Raw genomic sequence first — 15261 nt, 5'->3', positions numbered from 1 at the left:
ATGTCGAGAGCAGGATTTGAACCTCCATCCTTCAGATCAGTGGGCAAAATGCTCTACCAACTGAGCCACTGTCTACCCAGAAGTCCACACACGCAAATAAACCCCCACCCACCATCCACCCACCATCAGACCCAACTACACCCTGTGGAGGACATTTTGGTAAATAAGCAACGGAAAAAAGAAACATGATTCTGCAGGATTCTAGAAACAAACAAACAAAAAAGCAACACGCAAACAGAAAGAATTTAATTGTAAAGAGACACGTGACGAGCCGACCGCCAACACTTTATGTGACTTTAAAATACCAGGATGTAAAGTGACTTGATGCATAAGACACCGCTGAGTTTCTGTTCATCTTGAGTTTTGGAATCCCCGTTCTCCACAATTTTATATACTTCACCAAAAACACGTGTTAAAAACTGCGCTCTTTGTGAGGCGTTGACAGTATTTAAGGTTGGGTTGGCTCCTTGCGAACGCTGATCTGAAAATAAATTCTGTAAAACAACAACGGAACCGATCCAATTTGCCAGAGTGAAATTACACAGGGGAACATAAATAACATAATGACACCAAACTGCCCCTGTGTCCCGGTGGAAGAGAGTGTGGGGGCAGGACTTGTTCCATCTGGATATAAACGTCTCGACCCATCTGCACCGCTGCATCGTTTGGTGTCGACTCGACGCGATGGAAGCAGAGGAGCTGATCGAATCCCTCGTCAGAGCGCTCATGTTCATCGCTGGAGTCGTAGGAAACAACTGGCTGGCTGTAAGCTCCCTGCCGAAAGCTCTATCCGGTTTACGCACCAACGAGATCTTATTCATCAACCTGGCGATCTCCAACCTCATCACCAACTACCTCGTGGACCTCCCAGACACTATGGCCGACTTCGCTGGCAGTTGGTTCTTAGGAGAGACTTACTGCGGGGTTTTCCGCTTCAGTGCCGACTTGTCTGAAACCAGCAGCATTTTCACCACGTTCTTCATCAGCATTTTTTGGCACCAGAAGTTGGTCGGGTCCCTTAAAAGAGGCGGAGGTCCCGTGCGTTTGGACAGTCTGCGTTTGGTGGCGTTTCTACTCGCCGGAAGCTGGACGGTGGCCGTGGTGTTCAGCCTTCCGCACTTCTTCTTCGTCAAGGTAGAAGGAAGCAACGAGACCGAGTTGGACTGCGTCGATTACTTTCCGGATGTCATAGCGGGGCAAACGTATGAAATTATTTACCTAACCTTGGCGAACGCTCTTCCGCTCGCTGGGATCATAACCATCAGTGTCCAGATTGTGATCACCCTCCTTCAGAACTACAAGCGCGTCAAAGGTCACGAAACGGAACTCTCCAAGAAGAAAGACGCAACGAGGATCGACGAGAAAAGGAAAGGGGTTGATGCTGTTCCGCAAGGAAGACCATCGTCCAAAACACGGTCTCCAAACCTCGCTGGCCAACCGGACGCTCTCCCGAGGCCCACTCAGGTGTCGGCGAAGGCGGGCTCCAGGATCCACGTGAGGGCGGCGAAAAGCGTGGTGGCAGTGGCCAGTGTGTTCTTGGTTTGTTGGTTGACTCACTTGCTTTTGCGCATCACCAGTAACGTCAGCATGTCTCCGATCGCGGTGGAAGTCGCCAGTTACCTCGCTGCCTCGTACACCTGCGTTATTCCTTACATTTTCCTGTCTGGAGTGAAAAAGCTCTCCTGTGCATGCCACTCGTAGAAAGAGATGGAGAAAACAGTTCTTTCTCTTTCTTTCTTTAGTCTTTCTTTGTCAGGGACCGTGCACAAATTCATTAATCTTACAAAAGAAAAGATGATTTGTACGAGATTTAGGCACCGCTGCTGCTTTCCACGTGCAGTCCCTGAGCAGTTGAACACACATTTCTTTACAATTTCATTATAAAACTAACGGTTCATCATTAATATTAGCAGGAAAATACAATAAAATGTCCCCGTGGCCGATACATAATGATTCCTCCAGTCCAAACCAACATAAAAATCATTCTGTGCAGGTTTTTACACCGAAACAGAACAGTAGAAATGAACCAGACTGATGTGGACACGTTTGATTATCTAAAATGTGCTTCAATCTAGGACGAGTTATCAGTTATCAAGTTTTTGGTTGCTGAAGGTGCAAAGCCGTTGAAATTCACAGGAGAATGTCACTGTCTGGTCCACCTCAGGAGACCTCACTTCTTCTGCCTTCATCCTCAACACTGCTCCGTCTTTAAACTATTTAGCCACTTGTAGACATTTTTTTTGGCTGAAACATGTGGCACCAGACACAGTGACATTCTCCTGTGAATTTCCACGGGTTTTGCACCTTCAGCAACACAAAAACTTGACAACTGACCCGCTGTTCAATCCTGGAGCTTCTTTGTTAATCGCCAAAACTCTCAAATTTATTTTTTTTATCTGCAAAATAAATTAAATCCATGTGAAAAACAAGTAAAACAAACAAACAAAAAAGAAAGTAAGATTCTAACTGTATTAAAATTCACCTTATTTATTGAATGACCCTCGTGTAACCCATTTGTGTGTAAAAGTATTGCACGAGTTTCTTATTTTCACGTAACTAAAAAAGCCCAGTATCGTGGAACAATCTACAAAGGTTTTCTTAACAAATGCTGAACGAAATTTTTACATCCAAAGCTCTAATATCTCAGGACGTATCGCTCTGTTTACAGAAGCTGCAGAGAATCATCAGTGAATGAAAATTTGCACACAGCACAAATAAAATTACACATAATTGCCGACTATTGTGTAGAACTAATTAGGAAAAAACAACCTTAAGCAATTAGTCTGAATAACAAAGAAAGCGTGAGCGTGGATCGTAATTAAAGGCAATTAAATGCAATTATGTAAAGGAGCATTAAATGAATTAGACGATGTCACAGCATGTCGTTTATTTAAGCCACACTGTAAATAATTTTGTAAACGTTTTATAGTTTTTTCAAAGCACAAATATATACAAAAGCAGGACAACTTCAATTCTTTATAAAAGTTTTTTTATGAGGGACAAATATTGAGTTTTAAAACTGTTAAGGAAAAAGCAAAATAAAAAGACAAAATCTAGAGGTTTGTTTTAAAGTTTTGGCCACATTTTGTACATAATTTCAACACTGCAACAGTTTACTTCTGATAACTGTGGAAAACACGAACAGCGTTTTATGTTTCAAGACACATCTATCGTGGTTTGCATCATTTAGCAGATAATACAAATAGACCGGTATCAAATTGTATTAAATAAGTTAGAAAACTGTTGACAAATCCCATAGTCTGTGTCTGGGGGAAACAAATATCTGCAGATGACACGAAGACTTTACATGTGCGTCGGTTTAATGAAGGTCGATGGGGGCGGGGGTCACCTGTCAGGGGTCGGGGGGGTCACCTGTCAGTGCAGTTTCTCCAGCTTGGCCTGCAGTGCTTTGAAATTACTGATGATGTGTTGAAGGGCTGAGTTTGGGCTGAGAGACTGTAACTCCACTAAGTAGCCGCAGATGTTGTCCAGACACACGTTGGTGAACCTTCGTCTGAAAAATACAAAAAGAAGTCAGTTTATTACAGCCCGTAGAGCAGGGGCGTCAAACTCATTTTCACCGACGGCCACATCAGCAAAATGGCCGCCATCAAGGGCCAGATGTGACTGTGGAGCAGGATAAATGTCACTAAATGTAAAACAAACGTCATGTAAAATAAATGTTGCAAATATTACATGTCTCTGAAACTGTGTATTTCTCGATAAACTGACATTTTTAAAAGTTGGAGCACACACTTTTACAGCCTTTTAATTATTGGAAATGTGTTGTTTTTCTTGCAGACTTTTGCGTACTTAGCTCCATGTTTGGTGTCAAAATGACGTAGACGTAGGTTGTGCCGACCCCGCCTCGTAACACAAGAAAACATACAGGTTTTTCTCCTCAAAGTCCTTCTAACTTCCTTCCACGCCGACAATTTTCCTCTTCGTGAACATTTTGTGATGATTTGCAAATATTTCTCAGCTCCACTTCTTGGTAAAATCTCATTAATTTACGGTCAATGCAGCATAGACTTATTTTATGACAGTTATGCCTTTCAATTTACCTTCTCGCGGACCACTTAAAATGATGTGGAGGGCCGCATTTGGCCCCCGGGCCTTGAGTTTGACATATGTGCCGTAGACTGTGTAAAGTGTCAGCTCCAGTCAAATGAAGCTCATTGAGGCTAGAGCAGTTTAAAGCCGAGTACCATATTTGGAATTCTGAGTATCATAGCAACGAAAGAGCCAATCAGGAGCGAGGCTGTTAATGGTAACGCCCCCTTTTACTGTATATTTCTGAAAATCTACTTTAACAACCTCATAGCAGATATTTAATGTGTCCCACTGAGGATGTAAGCGTGAATAAAGGTCTAGTGGTTCAGTCTAACTTGTAATATTCACCGTTTTGGCGACGAGTCCATGTCCCTCAGCTTTGTCTGTGTTTTTAAATGTGGCTCTTAATGAGAAAAGTTTGGACGCTCCTGATTTACATATACAGTCTATGCTAGCAGGTTAGCCATCTCAGCTGCTGTTCTTACCGGTCGTAAGTCGGCACTTTGCTCGGGTCGTCCACGTATCCAGACAAAAGGACGTGGATACACTCGACCAAATGAAGAGGCTTTTTCAGACGCTGCCAACAGGGATCCTAAAGACACACATTTAGTACAGCTTTTCTTCTGCCTTTTTCCAATCAACAAGAACAACAAACAGATGAATGCACATACTCGTGTTTTGAAGAGCTGGTCATAAACTTCGAGGAGACGTGGCAGCTGTACCCCGATCTCCAGCATGGTGGACGTGACAAAACCAACATCCCAGTTAAGACGACACACTTCCTGCTCCAGAAACTTCACCAGGAACTCTGGGAAGACACGGTTATACAAATATAACTCATGTAATCAACCTCTGTACATTTAGATATCAAGTTGTGGTTAGGACAAAATTTAATTCACTTAAATGAAGAAAAAACAGAATATATTTTGTTTGGTGATTCTGACCCTTAAATCTTGGCTCACTGACCTCAAGGCTCAGACCAACTGCTAAAAATCTCAGGGTCACTCTAGACAACACTTTTAAATTTGACAAACAAATTGATAGCGTGGTCAGAGGTTTTTTCAACTACGTCTTTTAACAAAAGTCAAGCCATTTTTAAATCGCAATGATCTTGAGAAAACGATTCATGCTTTTATCAGCTCTAGAATAGAACGATTTTTAACCAACACATCCAGACGCCAACACATCACCCCAGTCCTTTATTCGCTCCTTTGGCTTCCTGTTTCTTTTAGAGTTGATTTTAAAATTTTACTTTTTGTTTTTAAAGTTCTTAATGACCTCGCCCCGCCCTACCTGGCTGAATTGTCATCTAATCAACTCCTTTTGGAAGTTTCGAAAACTAAATCCAAACACTGGGGTGATCTTCTCTGTGGCTCGGCCCAAACTCTGGAACAAACTGCCTCCTGATATTTGCACCATCACTGACTTTGGTCTTTTTAAATCCAGGCTTAAAACATATTTATTCAGACTTTCAACACTTAGTAATGTTGTGACATATTATCATTATTTATATTTTGTTGTATTTATGTATTTTATTCCATTTTATTCTCCTATTTTACTGTTTTAGTTTGATTTTAATTTGATTTTACTGGTCACCTTGAGTGTTGTAAAGTGCTCTATAAATAAACGTTGATTGATTGATTTATAAAAGAGATGCTGTGTACTTTTATGATGAAATGATGAAACAAAATCAAAACAACCACGTTCTCACCTAATGGAAAATATCTGGGCGTTCCCGCGTACATCCTTCCCAGTGAGATCAGCTTCAAACTGAGGGACCCCATTCGATCTGCGGGGCTCATGGCCACGGAGTCTGCCAGTTCTGCAGGAGACGCATCATAATCACACGAGCGCTTATTAAACTCGGAGATAAATTAAAACAATTCTCTGTACCGACCTTTCTCCATGATTTCCAGCCACAGGGATTGAACCAGGATGGGGTCAGAATGTCCCGCGCAGTGAATAAGAGCCAGTTTGCACTCGGACAGTTTGTAGAGGTCGGCAAACTCCCCATAGAGCTGCGGACATTTAGAATAAACACTCAATGTATGAATTTTAAAACATTTCATAACATTATAATGCCCGTTCTGTAATTCAGTTTCAGAACATCAACAGGTTAAGTCTAAAAAACGGGTCGTCTGTGTCTGCGTCCAGGTCTGATCCATGACAAAAGACGAAATTTAAATCTGTCAACTGGACAACTCGTTACTGCTGGACCGCCTATTGTTCTCTTTGTTTCTGTTTGTTTTGGGTGTGAGGATGGAGTTGTAGTTCGGTGTTTAAAGATGGATTGTCTTTCCTAACAAAAATATCTTCCTCTCAAACCGTTTCTTTTCTCCGTCTCAGATCTGAACTTCACTCTCTTCAAAGGAGTGTTTAGTGTTTTTGAGATGTAGATGAACAGCAGACTGTGGTCCTGAGCTGCTCTCTCTCGCTCTTGGTACATTCTCTTATGAAGTGGCTGTTTGGTTTCTCCTTTGTCCTTTGGATGAACCAGCTTTTGTCTTAAAGTGTCTGTAGGTTTGAAACAGACCGGAATCTCAAACGATCTGAAAATTCTCTGAAGTTTTTCGCTGTGTAAAAAAAAAAGTCACACCTTTCCTTCTAGTTCTAGGCTCAAATTCCCTGTTGTGCTGTTTTTTTAGCTCTGTCAGATGGGGCTTTCTCCACATGTTGTTCCTCCTTCACTTTTCCCTCTGTGTTTGTGGCTTGAGCTCCGTGTTGTAGAGTCCGGATCACTCTGAGATTGTGCAGTGGATGGTGTGAATCAAACAGCGGGTGTTGGTCAGTGTGTGTGTGGGTTTCCTGGAGACTTGTACCTGGAGACACTGGTCCTCTCCGATTGTTACTGCACAATCTGAGAAGGCCAGTGTGTTCTCCTTGGCTTCTTCCCGTTTGGATCCACAGCATTAATATGTGCAGTAAAGAGTAACGTGTACAAATAAAACAATGCGGTGTCGACACTCAAAGCGATTTGCACTGCATTATTCATTCACAAGAAGCTGGTGATGTTAAGCTACAAGTAAAGTTACAAAACCAGTGGGATCTCATGCATATTTTTGTTACCTTGGTGATATCCATAAGCTCAGAGTCCAGCTGAGAGATGACCGTCTTCACTGAGGGGTGGTGGGAGTACTGTCTCATGAGAGTTTCTTGAATCTGAACTTGAATTCGCACAAGCTGCAAGAAAGGCTTTGCTAAATACCAGTTCAAATCATTTGCATAAAGTCAGCCGCATCACCCACACACACACACCTCCATCTTCTCCTCCAGCTCGTGCAGAAACTCCCCGTCGGCTGCCTGGGCAGAGATGCAGGAGGCGCTCTTGGCAGACAGAATGGCTCGAGCAATATACTCCAGACGCTGTTTCAGAGAGATCTCGGTACTGCGAAAATAAATAAACACATGAAAAAGTCCGTGTAATCCTCAGTCGTCCAGGTCTGTTCCACGGTAAAAGTCGAAAGTCAACTGGACAAAAAGTTCTAGGAGTGAACTGGAGAACTGAAGAGGCGGCTTGGACGAGCAGGGAAACGTCTTCACTCCTACAACTTTTTGTCCAGTTGACATTTTTTACTTTTGGCTTTTACTAAAAATAAAAAGGTTTAAAAGAGTTAAAGTATATTCAGAAGATGGTACAGTAGAGGCAGCGTTGTACCGCACCTGTGCATGTCCGCAAGGCGAGCCAGGACGTGAGAAGCTTTGCCAAAATTCCGGTTCTTTTCATAATAGCGCCATAAGAGGTCCATATTGTGGACTTTACTCTGGTCTTGTTTAATCATATGCATCAGGTGCTCCTCCAGGTGTGGAGAATTCACCTGCGTAGTCGAGACAATAAACACGAATCAGACAAAGACACAATAACATTTTCTCCCCGTTTGATACAGTACAGGTTTTTAAGTCCAAGTACCTCGAGCAGTTTGTCAGTCAGATCAGCCTGAATCAGCCAGTTGTACAGAGCAATGTGAAATAATTCATCTTGAGACCTCTGTGCCAGTCCCAGCATTTGTTCAAACTACAAAAGGAGAAATATAATCGGTTTAAAATATTCTAGACAAGTAGCAAGTCATTCAAAGTGCTTTACAGAATAATAAAGACATTAAAATCACAATACGGCAAATCAAAACATAAAAAAACTCACAACGCTGTAGTCTACACTCAGAGGAAACCACTGGTTACTCACATGTGCTGTAGCCTCTTCATTACTAAGCATGTTGGGGTCAGAGGTCATGACGGGGGGTCCTGGTTGCTTGGGCACACTGGGCGACTGTGGGGCTGCTTTGCTCTGGTTCACAAGCTCTTGCATCGTGTCTGTGATGCACTTGTAGCATAAAAGTCTAAGGAAAGATTATAAGTTGAGCCACAGTTTTATCACTAGCTCAGATTCTTCCTCGTGTGTGTGTGTTGTGTGTTGTGTGTTGTGTGTGTGTTGTGTGTCTCAGTGTGTGTGTGATTTACCTCTCCTGAAAGGCTTGTTGTCCCACTTTGTCGTCCTCCGGCTCCCCATTTTTATAGAAGTGAGGACCGAGTCTTTGTGGATCTTTCTTATCTGCAGCTGTGAGGCACAACTCCAGGACACCCTCATAGAAACGAACTGACGTTAAAACAAACTGAATTAGTAGAGAATGTAAAGCAAACACGGTAAACAGCGGTGGCGGAGGGTGGAGTACCGTGTCTATACTGGGAGCAGACTAAAGACAGGTCTGTGTGTTGGCTGATCTGTTGGTAGAGCCGCAGAGACTCCCTGAGTGTTCTCTCCTTTTCTGCTTTACTCTGAATCTGTTTTGAACTCTGGAGCAGCTCATTTGCCTGAGACAAAGTAAATATAATCAACACAGTGTGGGAAAAACACTAAGCACTTTTAACGATGGCAACATAACCTTTAGAGACATGTTTTACATATCGTACCTTGGAGCAGATGCTGTCGTCGCCGCTGTACAGCAGAGGGCAGAGGTCGCGCAGGTGTGTGCTAACAGCATCCACAGAGGCATTATCTTTAATGTAGACGTTAATGAGGGCTGTGATGAGGGCTCCAGACAGCCCTTTCCCTCGAATCACCACATCTTTAAAACTCACTCCCTTCATTTGCTCCTGAATATCCTAAAAGTCATAGGTTGGAAAATGAATAAAAACTCCAGATAAAGTCTGACCTGGGGTTGAAATGCCGCGTTACCTTGGGCAGCTCAGACATAATGAGGCTAAACTGATGGTCACACAGAAGCTTCCAGAGAGCCAGTGTCTGATGGGAGCGATGCACCAGCTGCTGGATGCCCTGAAGAGAAACCTTCTCATAGAGCTGAGCCTTGGCTACAACACAAAACCACATCACAGGGTTTAATGTGATCTAAAATATAATAAAACCAATGTATTAAAACTGAGAATAAGAGTAAGAGTGCAGCAGTAACTCACTGTGGTATTTTCTCTGCAGCTCTTGCTGAACCTGCTGAGTGTTGGCACCATCAGGTCGCATGAATCCCAGCAGCCTCTGCTGTAAATTGGCTGGGGAGCTAAAAGTGACAAGGAAAACAGATGTTCATTAAGGACTGGATTGTAAATTATTCAGTGTTTAGGATGCAGACTTTCTCAGCCTCACACAGTTCACCAAACTGAAAACATTTGTACAACAGTCTCAGTAGATCAGCAGAAAACACTGCAAACTTATCAACATTTCTCAAATTTGAGAACGGTTTTCCTCTTACCTCACGGCGTCAAGAGAGGATGGATTAAACTGAGAGTTTCTGTCGAGAAATTCTCGCAGGCCACAGAGCTCCAGAAGCACCGCCTCCAGATCGAAGGAACTGACACTGCTCTCCAACTGAAACGACAACAGGTCATTAGCACTGATCCAGGCCCATCACCATCATTACACACATTATACACATTATACAAGCACGAGCACAAGTACAAGTACAAGCACAAGCACAAGTACAAGTACGAGGACTTACAATAGTCACATTCTGGCTTCCGTTGCTTATCGTTTTCTCAACAGCAAGGCTTCCATCCCATATATTTCTGTTAAATTAAAAATAAACATTTAGGTAAACCTTTGCAATCAGAACTTGAAAAAAATGTTAAGAATCAGTCGTCACCAACCCAAGAATACGAGCGAAATAGATGCAGATGCCGTTATGTTTCCCTGAGAATATCACCTCTGGTCCAGCAGACATCGGGGTCATTGGGGCAGTGCCCGATGGCATCGGTGTGAATGGAGAGGCTAATAGAGGAGGAACAATACCTGAAAGAAAAGGATTATATTAGTAAAATGTTGCAGGTAAACTCTTAGACGTTTTGAGACTGACCTGGTGCTGGTGAGCTCATCAGGGGCCCGACGGTGCTGGGACTGGTCATGGCTGCAGGGAACCTCATCTGTGCCTCTCCTCCGTATCTGAAAGATGAATTTATTGATCAAAATAAAACAGATAAATTAAAATAACGGTCCATACAAGTAGATTGGAACTGCTCTAACCTGAAGAACGCTCTGGTCGCCCACTGTGAAACCTCTCGATCACAAGCAGCGGTGGAGCACGACAGGATCAGCGACGTGGCACAAGCCTGCTCTTCCTGAAAACGTTTTGTGTCTAAGAAATTTTCCAATAAAAGAAACTCAAATTTGTAATGAGCCAAAAAGTCTTACCCTGTGGAGCTTAAAGAACCTCTCAATGTCCTCACTTTCTCCTCCAGCACAGCTCACCAGCAGGTGGCGCAGCTGATCCACTGGACGCAGCTTCTGAAAAATGTGACTTCCCTTTAAAAAGAAAAAACGACAGAAATCAGCCAAACTGAAAAATAACAAAGTGATCATTGGCGTTAAGAGGTTAGACCTTGGCTGAAAGGAGGACAAACTTCTGAGGTGGGACGTTGTGCTGCTGAACGACCACAGGGGCGTCGGTTATGGGGATTTGATCTTTGTTTAGATGAGTACAAATCTTGGTTGGTTTTTCTTCATTTAAAGCACAGAGAGCCCAGGAATGACCATCAACATTAGACATCATCTGTAATATATGGGAACATTTCAATTAGTGTGTAAAAACTGTGCCATCCAAGAACAGAATTAAAAAAAAACAACACCAACCTGAGTCTCCATAAGTGGTTTTTTGAAAGGAAATGAGTCGTGGTTGATGCACCACAAAATATCACTGTCCTCTGTTTCAGAAGCAGCCATAAGCAAAACACCTGCACAAAACAACACAAAAATGGAATGAATGAGTAATAAAAGAGTCTTACTTTAACCACTATGCTGTGTTACCTTTGCTGTGAAGAGCTTTGTGAACCTTTGAGGGTTTCTGAAGTGTTGAAGAAGCAGAAAATCCTGGTGGAAGTCGGACGTGGACCAGAGACAGTAAACTGGGACGAACTGGAAGGTGTTTTTGGAGCGCGGGGGCAAATGGGGCTGTAGTGAAATATAGACGTACACCTACAAAACCAAAATGACATGTAAGAATGGATAAAACCAGAGCAGATTTCCCTTCAGGGATTTATTTCAGGGAGACTGGCAACTTTGGCAAAACTCTATTTGACAAACAATGTTCTATTTTACTGAATTATTTGGACTTTATCAGGCTTGAAATGACCGTCTCATCACACTGTGCACCAAGGGCTTTTGTAAAATCAAACTGTACAATAAAAAACTGCTGATGATCTTTACACGAGATAGATTATGTCTTATAAAGATTATAAAACCAACTGTAATGAGTAGAATTACCTGCATGTGTAACGGCCAGCAGATGGCAGTCTGACGACTCAGATCTGGTTATCACAGAAATCTGAACAATTGGCTTGAAGACTGAGCGATCAATTGTTCTGTGAGCAAAAACAAACACACAAACACACACAAGCACACACAGACACACACACACAAACAAATTATGTTTCCACACGGCACTTACATTCATTTCCTTGGGACTGATTCTAATTTTAACCATAATCACAACTTAACATAAATGAATCAATGCCTTTAGTTTATCTCAGGCTGTTGTTAGGAAACACCTGATGCATATTATAATAAATTTATGAATTAAGATGTTCAAGGTGAATACTACATTAATTTAAAGATAAAGACACACCTGGCGATATTCCCTGCTGCTGCTACAATGGCATTCTGGGACATAGTGGCCACACGACTCATACCTTGTCCATCAGCTCCAAGGTCATACACCTGAATCAATCAGAAGCAGTGAAGTAAATTTATGTGACTGTAACTAAAATAGTTAATAAAACATACCTGCAAAACCCCTTTTTCAGATCGAGTAAAAAGAACATTTCGAGAATTGTCAATTGCAATCTGTAGGATAGGATCTGTAGGAAAAAACAAAACAAAATAATACATTTTAACTGCCAAACAAGAATATGTATAGAATATAAGAATATACAGTTTTTGTTCATACCATCTTCAGAAAAGGAGAACTGGAGCACTGAGGGAACGAGAAAGGACAGTGTGCTCTTTGAATGGTTTATTTTTCTACAGCGCTGGGTCAGCCACCCTGCCTCTGCTTGGTACGCTATCTCATAAAGGCAGCCATCTTTTCCTGCCATAAAGATCCGTCCCAAGTCAGTGGATGTGATGGAAACCATATAAATGTTATCGGTGGGGATTGAAAAGAGTGGATCCGGAAGCAACTGCATTCCTCCCGACATGCTGTCGTTCAAGCCTAAGACCAAAAGGACAAAAAGACAAACAGGCTAGTTACAGGTTAAAACACGGCCATTTAAAAGACAAGACACACATATTACATTTTAAATCTAGATTAACAAATGTAAAAATATCATCCAGATGTCTAGTTTACACCTTCGATACCATGGACCACTCTTGATAATTACTTACCGCCCTGACCTTTGGGAAAACTGAGCCCCAGGATAACGACATCAACAGACGTGGCCAACACTAACAGATAGTGAATGTGCGGCTGAAGAATCCCTGAGAGAAAAACAAAAGCAGGACGTTATGAGTGAACTCTGCGTTCATAATGCTGAGTGTGTACACACCTGGCTTTGGTTTTACGAGGCCCACAGCTAAAATTGTTTCAATAAGACCATCAAAATAAGCAACATCTCCTCTGAAAAAAAAAAAAAAAGTTTGAGATTGAATATAACAGATTACTTAGATAGACCTGTAGCCTCTAAATGAATTACAGAACAGTCTCTTTGTAAATAATATAATTTACCCATCTTCATAATTCCACATAAAGATGTCGTTGTCGATCGTGAGCCACGCTCTTGAAATTTCAGGAAAAACCCCCATCATACAGTTACACTGCATATCTTTGAAAAAGTTAAGAACACAGAACTTTTTTGCACGGTGATATAATTAAATGATGAATAAATAAAGGATACGGCTGAACTGCTCCACCAGTTCTGGAGGAAGTGGAATGCGGCGCACAGCACTGAGCTCCGGCAGGTTGGGGACACTCAGCAAACCCTGCCCCTGTAGAGGATAGTCCATGTCTGACACACCAGACAGAGAGGCCATGTCTACAACAGAGGACACAGAGGAGACAACAAGAACCACATCATTAATGACACACATCTACTGATAAACTGGTGAGTAACTGAACAGATGTGTCTTTCCCAAAGGATTGTCACAGGAGGAATGTCGTCCTCTGTGTAAATGTAGTATTCTGCAGTGTTTACAGACTGTGTTGTGCGGCTGTGTTTACGTAGGGTGTTTTCGGCTGTGTTTACGTACTGTCTTTTCAGGTGTGTTTACGTACTGTCTTTTCGGGTGTGTTTACGTACTGTCTTTTCGGGTGTGTTTACGTACTGTCTTTTCGGGTGTGTTTACGTACTGTCTTTTCGGGTGTGTTTACGTACTGTCTTTTCGGGTGTGTTTACGTACTGTCTTTTCGGGTGTGTTTACGTACTGTCTTTTCGGGTGTGTTTACGTACTGTCTTTTCGGGTGTGTTTACGTACTGTCTTTTCGGGTGTGTTTACGTACTGTCTTTTCGGGTGTGTTTACGTACGGTCTTTTCGGGTGTGTTTACGTACTGTCTTTTCGGGTGTGTTTACGTACTGTCTTTTCGGGTGTGTTTACGTACTGTCTTTTCGGGTGTGTTTACGTACGGTCTTTTCGGGTGTGTTTACGTACTGTCTTTTCGGGTGTGTTTACGTACGGTCTTTTCGGCTGTGTTTACGTACTCTCTTTTCAGGTGTGTTTACGTACTGTCTTTTCGGGTGTGTTTACGTACTGTCTTTTCGGGTGTGTTTACGTACTGTGTGAGGGGACGCTCAGGAGCTCAGATAAGTCGGGGAAGCAGCGATCATCCTGCAGGTGTCTGTCGATCAGACGGGCGGAGTTCTCCAGCGCTTCAGCGATGGCCGCGGTGGGGCTGCTGGGTCCAACACTGGACGGCATGGCTCAGGAACCGGTGATTTCTCTCTGAGCAACAGAGGACGACGTGAACAGAAGACAGCAAGAACAGAGGACAGAGGACGACGTGAACAGAGGACGACGTGAACAGAGGACAGCGTGAACAGAGGACAGCGTGAACAGAGGACAGCGTGAACAGAGGACAGCGTGAACAGAGGACAAGGTGAACAGAGGACAAGGTGAACAGAAGACAACGTGAACAGAGGACAACATCAACAGAGGACAAGGTGAACAGAGGACAACATGAACATAGGACAACATGCACATAGGACATGAACATAGGACAGCATGAATAGAGGACATGAGCACAGGACAACGTGAACAGATGACGACATGAACAGAGAACAACATGCACATGGGACATGAACATAGGACAACATGACAGAAGACAGCATGAATAGAGGACATGCACATGGGACAACGTGAACATAGGACAACGTGAACAGAGGACAACAGAAGTCACAGGCGATGTAAGCACCTGGTGCTTTTAGAAAGTTAAAACCTAAATCTAAACAGGACACTAGAGTCTTGTGCCGTTTTTTTCAGCCCTTTGCAGCAGAATAGTTGCTGTAGTTGAGTAAAACACAGGCTAACTAAAAGCTACTAGGCTCTTTTGTCTAATATAGAATGTTTATGAATAAATTACTCTTTTGTCTTATTAATTATATGTATAAATTACCCTGTGAAAGACGTCTCTTGAACTGTGTCTATGTGAAGTTTTGTCGGTCCTTCCAGAAAAAATAAATGTTGTAAAACTCTTTATTCAGTTGCCCGCCAACCTCATGCAGCTGTGAAAAGACACTTCCGGGTTTGCTCTTCTTCGTGGTTTTATTTTCTCACAGCAGTG

The 15261-nt window shown here is 42.6% G+C and overlaps 2 protein-coding genes across 2 annotated transcripts; one reads left to right on the top strand and one right to left on the bottom strand.

Moving 5' to 3' along the window:
• The first annotated feature begins 684 nt into the window (after nucleotides 1-684).
• On the top strand, nucleotides 685-1701 carry LOC117392095 (rhodopsin). Its single transcript, XM_033990075.1, has one exon. It carries the CDS (start codon nucleotides 685-687, stop codon nucleotides 1699-1701), a length of 1017 nt encoding a protein of 338 aa, XP_033845966.1.
• Nucleotides 1702-2868: 1167 nt separating this feature from the next.
• nup155 (nucleoporin 155) lies at nucleotides 2869-15257 on the bottom strand. Its single transcript, XM_055231669.1, has 34 exons — nucleotides 15094-15257; nucleotides 14258-14423; nucleotides 13381-13518; nucleotides 13212-13308; nucleotides 13033-13103; nucleotides 12872-12964; nucleotides 12435-12698; nucleotides 12272-12345; nucleotides 12114-12205; nucleotides 11753-11850; nucleotides 11297-11464; nucleotides 11123-11223; nucleotides 10872-11042; nucleotides 10685-10795; nucleotides 10517-10611; nucleotides 10350-10435; nucleotides 10144-10285; nucleotides 9996-10062; nucleotides 9750-9865; nucleotides 9460-9557; nucleotides 9224-9357; nucleotides 8959-9150; nucleotides 8721-8859; nucleotides 8509-8644; nucleotides 8234-8387; nucleotides 7961-8065; nucleotides 7714-7868; nucleotides 7309-7438; nucleotides 7120-7233; nucleotides 5951-6071; nucleotides 5765-5875; nucleotides 4725-4861; nucleotides 4539-4645; nucleotides 2869-3514 (listed from the first exon to the last, which is right to left on the bottom strand). Exons 2-34 carry the CDS (start codon nucleotides 14397-14399, stop codon nucleotides 3376-3378), a joined length of 4098 nt encoding a protein of 1365 aa, XP_055087644.1. The 5' UTR covers nucleotides 14400-14423; nucleotides 15094-15257; the 3' UTR covers nucleotides 2869-3375.
• Between the last annotated feature and the right edge of the window lie 4 nt (nucleotides 15258-15261).

The sequence above is a fragment of the Periophthalmus magnuspinnatus genome, chromosome 23, assembly GCF_009829125.3.
Source record: "Periophthalmus magnuspinnatus isolate fPerMag1 chromosome 23, fPerMag1.2.pri, whole genome shotgun sequence".
In the NCBI taxonomy this organism is placed as follows: domain Eukaryota; kingdom Metazoa; phylum Chordata; class Actinopteri; order Gobiiformes; family Gobiidae; genus Periophthalmus; species Periophthalmus magnuspinnatus.
The sequence above is the reverse complement of the archived record's forward strand: the minus strand, read 5'-3'. Positions and strand labels throughout refer to the sequence as shown.